The 17,132-nt window shown below is 43.7% G+C and overlaps 1 protein-coding gene across 2 annotated transcripts in view; it reads left to right on the forward strand.

The window, feature by feature from the left end:
• NDST1 (N-deacetylase and N-sulfotransferase 1) overlaps positions 1-17,132 on the forward strand; it is a 142,904-nt gene that overhangs the window by 116,297 nt on the left and 9,475 nt on the right. For both annotated transcript variants that reach the window (XM_075344347.1, XM_075344348.1), the window contains exons 11-14: positions 648-822; positions 1,889-2,059; positions 7,545-7,654; positions 12,822-12,924. In XM_075344347.1, the coding sequence (XP_075200462.1) occupies positions 648-822; positions 1,889-2,059; positions 7,545-7,654; positions 12,822-12,924 (559 nt within the window). The remainder of the gene's footprint in view (positions 1-647; positions 823-1,888; positions 2,060-7,544; positions 7,655-12,821; positions 12,925-17,132) is intronic.

The raw sequence follows: 17,132 nt of genomic DNA on the forward strand, positions 1-17,132 counted from the left end.
GGGGAATAGATGAAAATCCAGCAGGAAAGCTGCCTAGTACAATGTAATAGCAAAAACAATGGAAAGTTAGGGAGCATTTTGCGCAGCCAAACACTGTGACCTTCTATTGCCAGAAACCACACGACTGTCTGTCACCCGTGACAAATTTACTATATATTGCTCATAATTCCAGACTCGTCAAGAGATATCAGAGCTGCTTGTCACTGTGCTATCACCGGTACCTAGATTACTAACGTTGGGAGCTGTTTACTGGATATAATTGCACCAATTCAGGACATTTCAATTGCTTCAGATCCTAAAGGAGTTTTCCTACCTCCAGAAAGTGTGCAAATGTTTACAAGATGATGCCACCGTAGCCCAGAACTGATTTGCCATTGCTTTCCTTGCCCAGCTCTGTGCAGCACAGTTGTTTCGATGTTGCCGGAGCTCTTTCCTCTGCCCTGTATATCACAGACATTGCACCTATATAAAGCTGAGCCATTACAGCTATGTTAGTGACTATCCATACAGATTATAAACCAGATTCACATGATTTTCAAAGATTGAAAAAACCCTTTAAGGATCTTCTCTAGTACTCAGACCAGAATAATAATTGTCCTTATACACAGACATGGTTTGGATGTAAATGACTTTTCGCCTCTCTCTAGGTACATGGAGTATTTCCCTATTCCATCGAACACCACGTCAGACTTTTACTTTGAGAAGAGTGCCAACTACTTTGACTCAGAAGTTGTTCCCCGTCGGGTAGCGGCTCTTCTGCCTAAGGCAAAACTCATTACAATCCTCATTAATCCTGCGGATCGAGCTTACTCCTGGTACCAGGTAACTGACTAATTTACATGTCCGATTCATTACTTAAAGGGCCATATAGCCGACATACACCTTAAATGGCTGTCGTTCAGCCAGTAACTATTTTGTGTGAGTGAGCGCTCCTCTGTCCTCCATGAGAAATACTAGCAGACGTCTGTCACACATGTGATTAGGAGGGTTTACCTAGTTCCTGGTAAACCCCCAGAATTTGTTACCACACACAGGGGTCACGATACAATGGAGGTCCCTGCTGCTAGGTAGAGGGTGAGGGGTCACCTCCTGAACTCACTTCAAACTGATTCCTGAGCTCCATAGCGTCCCTATACAGGTTCTTACAATCTGTCGCTGAGCCAGATACCTTATGACCTCAGCTAGCCCTAAACTCACCCTGGCTAGTGAGCAGGCCAACAAGATAAATAGTCTCACCATTACAATACAGAAACCCAAGGGAAGGAAAACAAATAGGGGAAATAGACATGAGAAGGAAAAACACTCCATTCGACCTCAGAGCAGCAAACACCACGGTTGCATACAACACAACAGACTTCTTCCAGAGCAGGATCCTTCCAAAGTGGACCACATAGCAATGAGGAATCCAGTTTCTATCACACGCATCATTTGATCACGTTACATGGCTTAAATAGGGAAGGGGAGTGATCCCAAAGAGCCGCACCTGAGATTGGAAGCTACAGCCAGCAGCCAGGCAGGAAAGGGTGCTTAACCCTTACAGCACCACAAGCAAGGAGATATTATAAAATCCTTCAAACACCAGATTCACCCAGGGTCTCACCCAAGCGAGATACACTCATGACAACGTCTCTGCCGATAACTTATTTATTAGAGAATTAAAGGATCGGCAGTCTGAAATCGGACATACCAGATCCTTATCTCTCCAAACATCATCTATTGGGCACCCCCAAACACGTAACACTGTCGGATGACCCCGTTGATATCAGTGGGTTCGGCCGATGTTAGTCTAATGTGAATGGCAGCTTGTAGGTCTTACAGAATGTAACAGCCTGGTGTCTGCTGATAGGTGGCCTGGCTAAAAAAAAAATAATAATTGTTTTACCCTCAGCATCAAAGGGCCCATGATGATCCTGTAGCCCTGAAATACACTTTCCAAGAAGTCATAACTGCAGGAGCGGACACCTCTCCAAAGTTACGAGCTCTGCAGAGCCGGTGCCTAGTCCCAGGATGGTATGCCACTCATATCGAACGATGGTTAAACCACTTTCATGCTAACCAGGTGAGTGCGAGACCCCAGAGGAGCGCTCTGACCTCCTCTCTAGCGTGGAGTCTGGGCAAGAAAAATCTGAATGTATTATTGTAAACTTGCTGATGATTTTTTGCTTTGTAGCTGCAGCAATTGTGCCTTTTTGGAACAGCTCATGATACAAATATCAAATGTACAAATGGGCCTTTATTCTCCTTTGACGGCTTATAGTGTAATTTTTGCTTCTGTCGAGCTGGTGTCATGCGGTGTTCAGGTCCACACTTGCAGGGTGCTGCGTCGTCGTCGGGCTCTGTTCACATATCAGAATCCAGCAGGCAACAAGAGGTCTTCTAGTTGCTCAGCCTCAGCCAGGCGTCGGCTGAGTCTTTTCCACTGCTTTCCAGTCCTGCAGGAGTTAATTCCTGTAAAGTGGTGTGCGGCTATTGGAGACTCAGGTTGCTAATTTCTATTCAGTGGTCTCCTCCATATTTAAGGGTGGGGAGTCTGTCCGTTGCTGCCGATTATAGCTTCAGTTTATGCTCCTGCGATTCCGGTCTTGGTAGCAAACCTATTTGTGGTGACCTGTACTTTGCTGTTTGTGTTGAGTGGAAGTTTTCCTGTAGTGCGTTTACTTCCTTTATTATTATTATTATTATTATTATTATTATTATTATTATTAATTTATTTATAAAGCACCATTGATTCCATGGTGCTGTACATGAGAAGGTGTTACATAAAGAATACATATACAAATTACAATAGACAGAGGGAAGAGGACCCTGCCCTTGCGGGTTTACATTCTATAGTATCCTTATACGTTATTCCCTCCCATACACGTATTGTGTATCCTTTGTGTTTGTGTGCAGTGTGTACAAGTTTTATTTTTTCCCATGTCTGTGTTGTTTGTGGATCTTGTTACAGTGTGTTCAGCCTGTCCCAAGGGTGGGGTTGAGGGGGATTAAGAACAGGGCTTGGACAGGAGTCAGGGTCATGCTGGGAGCTCAGACCTGGCTACCATCAAGCCTACCTCTGAGATACAGGATAGCGTAGGGACCCCAGTCTGAGTACCAGTATAGGTATCCCTGTTTTGTCATTTTATACCCTGTGATAGCTGGTAAATGTTGGCATCCTTTTTAATTCCTCTATATGAAAATGTAGTCTACTGTGCTTTCCCATAAAGTGCAAAAATAACGACATTGTGTAGTATATGTTAAACAGGTTGTCACACTACAACAAATTATCACCTATCCACTGGGTAGATGATAACTTGTTGACAGGTGGGTGTCCCACTGCTGGGACCCAGACTAATCTTCTATCCTCATTAGAATGTAACGACAGTGGACATGCTTGGCCACTACTCCAATCATTTCCTATGTGGCTGCCGACTCAGCTTTTTCAGGCAGCCCTATAGGGAATGAATGGAGCAGTGGTATCATGTACAAACCGCTCTGCCATCTTGTAATGGGGGTAAAAACTCTCCAACATCATGAATGGTCCAGGTTCCAGTGGTGGGACACCCACTGATCCGCAAATTATCACCTTTAACACTAAAAAATTGGTTAAAAGAACTGAAGTCCTCAGTGGTTGATACCTTTTAATGGCTAACTGAAAAGATGGTAATAATAGCAAGCTTTCGAGACTACTCAGGTCTCTTCATCAGGCATGGTATGAAGAGACCTGAGTAGTCTCGAAAGCTTGCTATTATTACCATCTTTTCAGCCATTAAAAGGTATCAACCACTGAGGACTTCAGTTCTTTTAACCAATTTTTTATCTCTACTGGCTAACACGGTACAAAGATATATTTTACCTGCACCTTTAACCCCTTAACGACCCATGACGTACTAGATACGTCATGGATCGTGTGCAGGTAAGCCCCGCCCCCTGCCGCCGGCAGGCGGCGGCGAGACGCGCACATATCAGCTGTAATCAACAGCTGATATGTGTGCCTGCTAGCCGCGGGTGGAATCGCTTCCACCCGCGGCCATTAACCCCTTACATTTCGCTGCCAAAGTGTTGGCAGCGATATGTATATGGGCGCCGCCATGACAGTGACTTACCCCGCCCCCACCGGAAGTCACGTGACATGATCACGTGACTTTCGGCGGTTGCCATGGTAGCACAGGGTCATGTGATGACGCCTGTAGCTAACATGAGTCACTTCCTCTCAATGCCGGAATACAGCCGGCATTGAAAGTGAAGCAGCAAATCTGCAGTTCTCAGCTCTGTAGCTGAGATCTGCAGATAGTGCAGAGCGATCGGATTGCTGATCGCAATAGCCCCCTAGGGGGACTAGTAAAATAAAAAAAAAAGTAAAAAAAAAAGTTTTAAAAAATTTAAAAAAAATAAAAAAACCTAAAAGTTCAAATCACCCCCCTTTCACCCCATTGAAAATTAAAGGGTTAAAAAAATAAAAAATACACACATATTTGGTATCGCCACGTTCAGAAATGCCCGATCTATCAAAATATAAAATCAATGAATCTGATCAGTAAACGGCGTAGCGGCAAAAAAATTCCAAACGCCAAAATTACGTTTTTTGGTCGCCGCAAATTTTGCGCAAAATGCAATAACAGGCGATCAAAACGTAGCATCTGCGCAAAAATGGTACTGTTAAGAACGTCAGGTCGAGACGCAAAAAATAAGCCATCACTGAGCCTCAGATCCTGAAAAATGAGAACGCTACGGGTTTTGGAAAATGGCGCAAAACGTGCGCCACGTTTTTTGGACAGGCTTGTGAATTTTTTTTAACCCCTTAGATACAAGTAAACCTATACATGTTTGGTGTCTACAAACTCGCACCGACCTGAGGCATCATACCCACACATCAGTTTTACCATATAGTGAACACGGTGAATAAAATATCCCAAAAACTATTGTACAATCCCACTTTTATTGCAATTTTTCCGCACTTGGAATTTTTTTGCCGTTTTCCAGTACACTATATGGTAAAACGTATGGTTTCATTTAAAAGTACAACTCGTCCCGCAAAAAACAAGCCCTCATATGGCAAGATTGATGGAAAAATAAAAAAGTTACGCCTCTCGGAAGAAGGGGAGCAAAAAACAAAAACGCAAAAACGGAAAGTGCCCGGGGGCTGAAGGGGTTAACACTGGCACTGATGGACGACATCCACTCTACATCGAGGATATAGAGGCATATGCCAGGCCATTGACCATAGAAATCTACAATACAAAACAAGCAACCTAGCAGGCCTCCGAGGCCCCAGGTATGCGTTCTAGGGTTATGTTTGACACATATGTCAGGAGATTTTCACTGGCGTATGCAGAGGGTGAGATAAGTATTGAACACATTACTAATTTACTAAGAAAATATATTTCTAAAGGTGCTGTTAACAAGACTGTATCACCAGATGTCGGTAACAACCCATCCAATCCACACAGGCAAAGGATTCAAACCATAGATGTCCATAAATTTAGTCATGTGTAATAATGAGAAATTACACAGGAAAAAAGTATTGAACATAAGAATGAAAGAGGTACAAAAAGCCATGGAAAGTCATGACATCAGCTGAAATCTATCAGTAGTTACAAAACTATCCTAACACTTATGGAAAAATAATATCAGGTGTTTCAATTGATTGCTTATAAAAAGGTGTCTCATTACCAAAGTGCCACACAAGAAACTTCTCATGATGGGTAAAACCAGTGAGCTGTCTCAAGACCTTCTCAACCTTATTGGTGCAAAACATAGTGATGCCATAGGTTACAGAAGAATTTCTAAACTATTGAATGTTCCAGTGAACACTGTTGGGGCCATAATCTAGAAGAGGAGAGAACATCATTTCACCATAAACTAGCCATGACCAGGTGCTCCCTGCAAGATGTTGGACAGAGTGGTGAAAAGAAATATTAGAAGAGTTGTCCAAGAGCCAAGAACCACCTGTGGAGACCTACAGAGAGACCTGGAATCAACAGGTACAATTGTTTCAAAAAAAACTAAGTAATGCACCCACCCTCCATGGCCTGTATGCACGCTCCTGTATGCACACTCACCATGCAAGAGTACATTGCTGAACAAAAAGCATGTTCAAGCGCGTTTAAAGCTCGCTCACGAACATTTAGACAACCCTGTGAAATACTAGGAGAATATAGTCTGGTCAGATGAGACCAAAATTGAACTCTTTGGATGCCAAAAATTTCCACCCACAAAACACCACACCAATAGTGAGGTTTGGAGGTGGGAACATCATGGTGTGGGGCTGTTTTTCAGCATTCAGCCCTGGCAAACTTCATATAATTGAAGGAAGGATGAATGAACAAATGTATCAAGACGTTCTTGATAAAAACCTGATGTCATCTACCAGGATGATGAAGATCAAATGAGGGAGGACATCATTTCAGCAAGACAATGATCCCAAAGACGTAGCCAAGGAAACTCTCAATTGGTTTTAGAAAATGGCCGAGCCGATCACCGGACCTGAATCCAATGGAAAATTTATGGAAGGCACTAATGCTCGGAGGTCATAAAAGGACAGTCAAGATTTGAAGAGTGTTTGTGTGGAAGAATGGGCCAAAATCACACCTGAGCAATGCATGCCACTAGTTTTTCCACACAGGAGGTGTCTAGACGTTGTCATCACCAACAAAGGCTTTTGCGGACAGTATTACATTGCAGTAAGCGTGTTTAATACTTTTACCCTGTGTCATTTCTCATTATTACACATCACTAAATTTATGGACATCTGTGGTTTTATGTCTTTGCCTGTGTGGATTGGATGGGTTGTTACTGACATCTGGTGACAATCATGTCAATAGCATCTTTAGAAATATATTTACTTAGAAAATTGGTGACGTGTTTAACACTTATTTAACCCGTTGTATGCCAAGACCTAAAGGGAGAGTGCTATGTTAATAGACTGGTGCTCAGCATACTTGGAAATCCTCTGTGTGCCCTGCATCTGCTCCGATTCCTTTATATGTGCATGGAAACCTCATTCAAACACTGTATGTCACAGTGACAGTATCAGAAGTTTCCATCAGTGCTGGTCCGGGTGCTAAATTCAGCCCCTTCTGCCGCTTTTTGACAGCAATCAGTGGGGGGTGAGGGGGGTCTTCTATCCCACCAATAAAAGCTTAAGATTTGAAAAAGTTATTCTCATATTAAATTGGTAAAATTACAAAATTTGCAATATACTTGTTATTAAAATCATCTCTGTTCTCAAAAACAAAGGGATTTATAATGTTATTGTTGACAGCTCATTGCCTAGGTTACCTGCAACCTCTGAAGTCTGTCAGTGGTGTCTTAGGCAAAGAGTGCAGTGCTTACAAGCTCTTTCCAATAGAGTTTGTAAATGCCACTTTAAAGCTGGCTGAATTGCTGGACCCTCTTCAATGTTATAGAGAGAGAGCCTCTGCTTGCAGCATCAAAGGCTGCACATTTTAGGCCAGCAGCGCTCCATGAAACAAATATTGGGAAAACCCTTTTAAGTATTCTTTGAACGCCGTAATCTGCAGGAAAGTGATCATTAATAATGGAGCTTTTTTTCTCCCCCATAGATATTGGTTTTAGATGGTAAACTGCTGCGCACTGAGCCTGCCAACGTAATGGACTCTGTTCAGAAATTCCTGGGACTGGCGAATGCCATAGACTACCACAAAACCTTGGGGTAAGTACAAAACTTGCATATGGAATACCATTTTCATAAAGGGAATCTGTCAAGTGCAATATGCAACCAGAACCATGAGCAGTTCTGGATGCATATCTATAATCCCTGCCTAACCGTCCCTGTATCTAGTAGCATAGATAAAGAGATGTATAGAAAAAGTATTTCTAAAGATTCTATATGATATGCTAATGAGCGCAGGGACTAGTTGCAAGCGCATTACTTGCCCCGACTAGTCTGCCCTCTTAGCATGTTAGCACGCCCACAGGGGTATGCTAACATGCTAATCAATGCCAGCGTCATCAGTCGTGACGCTTGTACCTGTGTTTGTTATCACTGCCTCAGACGCCGGGTTTAGGGTCCGTGTGCAAGATCAGCGCACTAGGCCTCTAAGAAGCTGAGACGCGTACACCCGGCTTCACAATGCGCATGACTGGAAGTGCGGTGACCTGATCATGCACACTGAGCCTAAACTCGGTGTCTGAGGTGGTGAGAACGCACACATGTACGCGCGTCACCACTGATGACGCTGGGCAATGGGCATTGAATAGCATGTTAGCACATCCCTGTGGGCGTACTTACATGCTAAGAGGGCAGACTAGTCGGAGCAAGTAACGCCGTTGTGACTAGTCTGTGTGTTCGCATATGATAAAAGAGCTTTATAAAATACCTTTTCTAAAGATCTCTTTATCTATGCTACTAGATACAGGGACGGTTAGGCAGGGATTAGCAATATGCACCCAGAACTGCTCGTGGTTCTGGGTCCATATTGCACCTGACAGGTTCCCTTTAAGGGCTCATGCAGACGAGTGAACAGATCGGACTTAGGCTGGTTTCACACTACGTTTATTTAACATCCGTCAGGAACGTTTTTTTGCTGCAAAAGCGGATCCTGCTTTTACAGCAAAAAACGCATGCTAACGCATGTGTTATTTTGCAGGATCCTGTCACTGGATGTTTAGGGGCGGGCATTGGAGTCATGTGATCGGGAGTGAGGGGAACTAGACTGGGAGCCGGCTTCTGACAGCTGCAGACGCTCGTAACCAAGGTAAACATCGGGCTTGGATACCCGATATTTATCTTGGTTACGAGTGTCTGCAGCTGCTAGGAGCCGGGCTGCCTGCACACGTAACCAACGTAAACATCGGGTAACTAAGAGAAGTGTTTACCCGATATTTACCTTGGTTATGAGTGTCCGCAGCTCTCAGGTGGGAGAGAGAGGGAGGAGAGGAGAGAGAGACAGATCACACGAGGCTGGTTTCTGTGCATGCTCAGTAGAGCAAGCAGGATCCTGTCTATCAGCACGCCAGCGTTCACCTGCGTTTGCATGCAGTTTAGTCAGGATCCAGCGATTTGCAGTATTTGGACGCAGCTCAAAAACGCTACAAGTAGCGTTTTTGAAAGATGTTAAAAAACTGCAAGTCGCTGGATCCTCACTATAACGCACGCAAACGCAGGTGAACGCATGTTAACGCGAGTCCATTGCAAATGCATTGAAGTGAAAACGCATTTGCACTGGATCCGTTTTTCCGCTAAAAAAACGTTATGGACGGATGTTAAATAAACGTAGTGTGAAACCAGCCTTATGCTGTTAAACTTCTGATCAAACTGCACACTGATCTGTTATTTAATAGATGTTTTCAGATGACCAATTTTTCTCTACGTTTGACCATCCAGGAGAGAAAAACGTGCTTGTGGTTTTGTGGTTCTGGGTGCACACTGCACCTGACAGGTTCCCTTTAAATCAGACCTTTAATTATTATTTTTTTAAATAGTTTTATTATTATTATTATTATTATTATTATTAATAATAATAATAATAATAATAATAATTAATAAATCTTCATAGTGATCAGAACTCTTTTGATTGGGAGCCTGAATCCTCTTCACCCCTTTAGGCTGTGTGCGCATGCGGCGTTGTTGGTGCACTTTTGTTGCCTAAAGGCTACTTTACACGCTGCGATATCGGTCCCAATATCGCTAGCGTGGGTACCCGCCCCCATCTGTTGTGCGGCACGGGCAAATCGCTGCCCGTGGCGCACAACATCGCGCAGACCCGTCACACATACTTACCTGCCCGGCGACGTCGCTGTGACTGGCGAACCGCCTCCTTTCTAAGGGGGCGGTCCGTGCGGCGTCACAGCGACGTCACTGAGTGGCCGCCCAATAGCAGCGGAGGGGCGGAGCTGAGCGGGACGTAACATCCCGCCCACCTCCTTCCTTCCGCATAGCGGCCGGGAGGCAGGTAAGCAGAGGTTCCTCGTTCCTGCGGCATCACACATAGCGATGTGTGCTGCCGCAGGAGCGACGAACAACATCGTTACTGCTGCAGTAACGATAATCGAGAATAGAACCCCATGTCACCGATGAGCGATTTTGCACGTTTTTGCAACGATGCAAAATCGCTCATCGGTGTCACACGCAACAACATCGCTAATGCGTCCGGATGTGCGTCACAAATTCCGTGACCCCAACGACTCCGCATTAGCGATGTCGCAGCGTGTAAAGCCCCCTTTAAACTGCATGTCTTTCCTTCTCCCAGCAAAGTCTATGAGAATTCAGAAATGCTGTGCATACATTGCTTTTTTCTTCCTTGCAGTTGTTAGTGCACAAAATAAAACTGCAGCATGTAAATTCTTTGTATGTTTTTGTCCAGCGTTTTTTAGCCCTTCCAGCCATTGATTTCACTAAAAAAAAACAAAAAAAAACCCCGCATCGGACAAAAAAAAGCACGAAAAACATATGCCTTTTTTTTGTTGCGTTTTCTGACACTAGATGCAGTTTTAACAAACTTTCTGCAGCGTGCGCACACAGGCTTACACAGCCATGAGTTGACTGTTAAAGTTGTTTTCTGGCACCTTCATATTAATAATCTATCTTGGGGTCCAAGTCTTGCGAAAAATGGCCACAGAATACTGGGACTGGTACAGCTCTGTATATCGCAGCCCATTCCCAATCACTTGTATGGGAAAGCGCCTGCAAAAACATTCAAACACAATATAATATATAGAGCTGTGCCAGTTCAGTTCTGTTGCACAGTGACCTCCTCAATCAGCGGATTGTTGGGAAAACAAGGAGTCTGACCCATTGATCTGATACAGTCTATACTAAGACTAGATCAGCGGTCCCCAACTCCAGTCCTCAAGACCCACCAACAGTCCATGTTTTCAGGATTTCCTTAGTATTGCACTGGTGTTGTAATGATCACCTGTGCAATCCAAAGAAATCCTGAAAACGTGGACTGTTGGTGGCCCTTGAGGACTGGAGTTAGGGACCCCTGGGCTAGATCAATAATATTCAGTAGTCACTGATCTTTCAACAAATTGTGAATAGAAGAAACTTTGTAATATATTTCATGAGATAAATTTGCTTCTTTATCCACTTATGAGCCATTTTACCGCCGATTTTCCATTTTCATTTTTTCCTTTCCTCCAAGAGCCATAACTTTTTTTTTTTATTATTTTTCCGTCCATATAGCCATATGAGGACTTTTTTCTTTTTTTTGCGGGATGAGTTGTACTTTTGAACAACGCCATTCATTCTGCCACATATTGTACTGGAAAACAGTGAAAAAATTCCAAGTGCAGTGAAATTGCAAAAATAAAAGTGCATTTCCACAATTTTTATTATTATTATTATTATTATTATTTTACCGTGTTCACTATATAGTAAAACTGACCCTGGAATATGATTCTCCAGGTCAGTGTGAGTTTGTAGATAGCAAACAGATATAGTTTTTCTTTTATTTAATTGATGGAAAAGAAATCAGAACTTTTACGGACAGAGTGAAAGGTTTTTGTTTTTTTAATTCCTTTACTTTTAATGGGCGCTTTTTTTATGTACATTTTTAACACATTTTTTTTTTTTACTTTTTACTTATTTTAGAGCCCTTTTAGCCCCAAAAGTGCACCCTGTGCTAGTAAGCGCATTACAAAAAACTAATGGGCCTGATCGTGGTCACACCTTCTGCAATCACGGACCTTACACCCCTTTCCACAGGGCTCATCACCTGGTTACAACTGCCAGGACCCTCCCCAATCCTGCGTATAGTGATAAAACTAGAAAACAGACGCGCTGATAGGGTCTTACCAGATAAACAGAGGAGTAATGTATACCAGTATACACTCACCTAATGTGGTTGTGAGAGTCAAAACTACCACAGGTAGCATGAGATAATGGCGGTTGCCGCAGCCCCACGTGGATGAGTCTTCAAAGCAGGAGAAGAGGAGGGGTTAATGCCGCTCATTCACCAAAAATCATGCAGAATTGATGATTAAATAATAAATCTTTTATTCCTTTGGTCTACTCGTTTCGAGGTATGAAACCTCTTCCTCAGAACCAGAATATCAACAGTACATTGTATTATAATTTATTGTTGATATTCTGGTCCTGAGGAAGAGGTTTCATACCTCGAAACGCGTAGACCTATGGAATAACTTCATATTGTAATGTATTGTTGATATTCTGGTCCTGAGGAAGAGGTTTCATACCTCGAAACGTGTAGACCTATGGAATAACATCGTATTGTAATGCATTGTTGATATTCTAGTCCTGAGGAAGAGGTTTGATACCTCGAAATGCGTAGACCTATGGAATAAAAGATTTATTATTTAATCAACAATTCTGCATGATTTCGGGCGGATGCGCGGCGTTAACCCCTTCTCCTCTCCTGCTTTGAAGACCAATCCTGAGTATACAAAGACTGCGGCTCTGCAACATCAGTAGAAAAGTCCCGCCATCATAGTGGTATGGCATATTCCAATATTATATTGTGATATTATATTAAAAAAGATATCCCTTTTAATTGAAAAAAAATACTAAAAAAAAGGACTAAAAACAAATTAAAACCACCCAGTCACTAAGGGATTAATCCATTAGATTTATTAAATTCATGACTTTTTTTTTTCCACTGAGCCTCATTAAATCGTACCTGGCACTTGAATAGCTGAGAATTTGCTAGATGACATGTCTAAATGGCAGCGCTACGTTGGCACAGGTCTTTTCTATTTTTCCCACAAAACTCTTTAATTGACTTCAAAAAAGTTTTCCCCTCATTTCAACACGTTCTAGTTGGCAGCGCAGACATGTGTAATTACTGCAATTATCTCATATCCCTAACACCAGCAAAGACCAGGTCCTTTATTTCTTTCTTCTAATTTTTTTTTTCCAGGTTTGATGCCAAGAAGGGATTTTGGTGCCAACTTCTAGATGGCGGCAAAACCAAATGTTTGGGAAAGAGCAAGGGGAGAAAATACCCAGATATGAACTCGGATGTAAGTTTTGAGAAGTTCAGTGTTATAAATGTATAAAGTTTCTAGATCTAATTTACCGGATGAACAGAAGACATCTTGTGTAGTGATGCAACAATCCTGGGCGGCTGCAAGCTGCTATTTTTCGGCTGGGGGGCTCACAATAACAATGGGTATCCCCAGCCTGAGAATACCAGCCCCCAGCTGTCGGGTTTTATCTTGGTCCAGATATCAAAATTGGTGGTGGGGGGAAAGGCACATCGGTTTACTAAATTATTTATTTTAATAATTAAAAGAGAGAGGAAAAAATCCGCATGTGGTTCCTCTTATTTTGATACACAGCCAAGATAAGTGCACAGCTGGGGGCTGCAGCCATGGGCTTTATCTGTTCTGGGTATCAATATGGGAGAACACTATGCCAAGTTTTTTATTTATTTATTTTTATGCCACGATAGCATCTGTGATTGGAAGTAGTCAGCTGACACTCAGGGTGGGGGCGCATCTGAGTGCAACCAATCACAGACGCCGGTGGGCGGGGGAAGCAGTGCATATGCAAGAGCCTAATGAGCGGCCCCAGAGGTGAATGGGTCACCACGGGATCTCCTGTCTATTCTTCAATCACTAGTGCATAAAGGGGTTATCTGTTATGATCCGGAACCATGGAAGACCACCACAAATCATTGGCAAAAGGGGACAAGAGCATTGGCAACTAATCTGGCCGCCATCCCCTTACTAACCATCACAACTAGAAGTAGCCGAGGGGTGAACTAACATCCTGTGCACCGCGAACCCAGCCGGAGAACTAACTATCCTAAAGGTAGGAAAGATGAATAACTCTCTGCCTCAGAAAATAGACAAGAATAGCAAGCCCCCCACATTCAAAGACTGCGGTGATATAGGAAAAACACAATACACAGGTAGATGACAGGATTAGCAAAAGGTGAGGCCCCCGCTGACTAAAATAGGAAAGGACAGGAAAGGGACTGATGGTGGCCAGAGAAAAACCCTGCAAAATACCAACTTCCTGATAGTACAAAAAGGCCCTCAGATCGCACGATCTGAACTCTGTCCTATACCAGGTGCCCTTGTCATACCAATGAACAGAAAACAAGAATCATAACAAAGTCAACAAGCCACAAACACATGGACCCAAAGGAGCTATACTCCACACAAAACTGCAGGGAGTTCCTCAACAATCCACTGAGGGGGAAAAATCCCTGCAAGCAAATGAACTGAAACCAACCACAACAAATGACAAACCCAGATAAACAAAAGAACCAGACAATAAATAAAGAGCAAGCACTTATCTGGGGAAGATGTGGTGTAGAGCAGGATTAAGCAGGCTGGAGATACAAAGAACAACTGACATCCGGCAACAGCCTGCAATCAGACCAGGATTTAAATAAGCAGAGAGTTAGCAAAGGAAACACCCACTGCACAACACACCTGGTCCAAGTCCAAACCATTCCTGGCCACCAGAGGGAGCCTCCCAGCAGCCAAAATATAACTAACATTCACAACAGTACCCCCACCTTGAGGAGGGGTCACCGAACCCTCACCCACGCCACCGGGTCGCTCGGGATGAGCATGATGGAAGGCGCGAACCAACCTGTCCGCATGACTGTCAGAAGCCACAACCCAAGAGTTATCCTCCTGCCCATAATCCTTCCATTTCACAAGGTACTGAAGCTGACGCCTACTGCGACGGGAATCCAGAATTTTCTCAACCTCATACTCCAGATACCCTTGTACCAAAACAGGGTCAGGAGGCGCTGCTGCAGGAACTGCTGGCTCCACATGTTTCTTCAACAAGGACTTATGGAAGACATTGTGAATCTTAAATGACGCAGGCAGAGTCAAACGGAAAGATACAGGGTCCAATAAATCTGGGCTTAAATTTAGGAGACGGAACTCTCATAGGAATATGTTTAGAGGACAACCACACCATGTCCCCTACTTTAAACCGGGGACCAACAGTCCGACGCCGGTTGGCAAACTCTTGGGCAGTTTCTTGGGACTGAAACAATTTATCCACTACCTGCCCCCAAATCTGCTGCATTCTGTTGACCACCGAATCCACCCCCGGACAGTCAGACGCCTCAAGCTGCCCTGAGAGGAACCTAGGGTGATACCCAAAATTGCAGAAAAAGGGGGACACCAACGTGGTAGAGCTAGCTCTATTGTTAAGGGCAAATTTCGCCAAAGGCAAAAATAAAACCCAGTCATCCTGATCCGCAGAAACAAAACACCGTAAATAGGTCTCCATGGTCTGGTTAGCCCTTTCAGTCTGACCGTTGGTCTGAGGATGAAACGCCGAGAAGAAAGACAGCTGAACACCCAATTTGGAGCACAAAATCCTCCAAAACCTGGATACAAACTGCACCCCTCTGTCAGAAACAATGTTTTCGAGAATACCATGCAAACTAACAACATGTTGGAAAAACAAAGGCACCAACTCTGATGAAGACGGCAACTTAGATAGGGGAACCAAGTGGACCATCTTGGAGAATCTGTCACAGATCACCCAAATCACAGTCATTTTCTGAGAGACGGGAAGCTCTGAAATAAAATCCATAGAGATGTGCGTCCAAGGTTTCTTAGGTACAGGCAAAGGCAATAATAGCCCACTAGAACGTGAACAACAGGGCTTGGACCTAGAACAAACTCCACACGACTGCACAAAACGACGGACATCTCGGGACAGGGAAGGTCACCAAAAAGAGTGTCTCACAAAGCCCCCCACATTCAAAGACTGCGGTGATATAGGAAAAACACAATACACAGGTAGATGACAGGATTAGCCAAAGGTGAGGCCCCCGCTGACTAAAATAGGAAAGGACAGGAAAGGGACTGATGGTTGCCAGAGAAAAACCCTGCAAAATACCAACTTCCTGATAGTACAAAAAGGCCCTCAGATCGCACGATCTGAACTCTGTCCTATACCAGGTGCCCTTGTCATACTAATGAACAGAAAACAAGAATCATAACAAAGTCAACAAGCCACAAACACATGGACCCAAAGGAGCAATACTCCACACAGAACTGCAGGGAGTTCCTCAACAATCTACTGAGGGGGAAAATCCCTGCAAGCAAATAAACTGAAAATAACCACAGCAAATGACAAACCCAGATAAACAAAAGAACCAGACAATAAATAAAGAGCAAGCACTTATCTGGGAAAGATGTGGTGTAGAGCAGGATTAAGCAGGCTGGGGATACAAAGAACAACTGACATCCGGCAACAGCCTGCAATCAGACCAGGACTTAAATAAGCAGAGAGTTAGCAAAGGAAACACCCACTGCACAACACACCTGGTCTCTGTCCAAACCATTCCTGGCCACCAGAGGGAGCCTCCCAGCAGCAAAAACATAACTAAAATTCACAACAGTTATCCATGAATACTTTATTTTTTTACTTTGGGCCTGAGAACTAACAGGCAGGTAACCTGCTTGTTGTACCACACACCAGCTCAGAGACATCACCGACAGTTTCTGCCAATGATTCTGTTACTTTACATCAACAGAGCAGTTCTTCCTCTTCCGCTCTGCTCTGTTGACGGGACATGACTACTGATATGCTGATTAGGTAGAGGGGAGCCATCTGTCAATCAGCATAACATCAGCAATCATGTCCCGTCAACAGAGCAGGACGGAAGGGACACTTTTGGTCTGTCGACATGTCATCAAAAGAAGCCGCAGGAGAGGTCTGTGACTGCACTTAGCCGGCAGCTGCAGAGATTGGCACTAGGCAGAATAGGCAGATAGTTAGCAACTACCTGCCTGTTGACTCTTGGGCCCAATGTTACAAAAAACTAAAATACAGTAGTCCCTCACGACCCCTGTCATATCTCTGTATCCACCACTAGGAGGAGCAAACTGAAATGCATACAGGTGAATTCAGTGAGCCCCCTAGTGGCCCTCTACAGATTTTTTTTTTATTATAGCAACCAGTACCAGTATCGAATTTGGCTTTCTTCCACAACTGGTCCCATAGCATCTTTTTTCTAAGGATCTGTTTATGTATGCTACTATATGCTGGGACTGTTAGGCAGGGATTATAGATATGTGCACATTACTGCTCATGGTTCTAGTTGCACAGGGCGACTTGACAGGTTCCCTTTAAATACATTTTTCTGCACATCTTAGAGCTGTGATTTTTTTTATCTTCGCTGATGCCTGGCTCAGATTCTCTACTTCCAACCCAGTGCTCAGACAGGAGGACTTCCTTAACA

Source organism: Anomaloglossus baeobatrachus, chromosome 4 (assembly GCF_048569485.1).
Source record: "Anomaloglossus baeobatrachus isolate aAnoBae1 chromosome 4, aAnoBae1.hap1, whole genome shotgun sequence".
NCBI lineage: Eukaryota > Metazoa > Chordata > Amphibia > Anura > Aromobatidae > Anomaloglossus > Anomaloglossus baeobatrachus.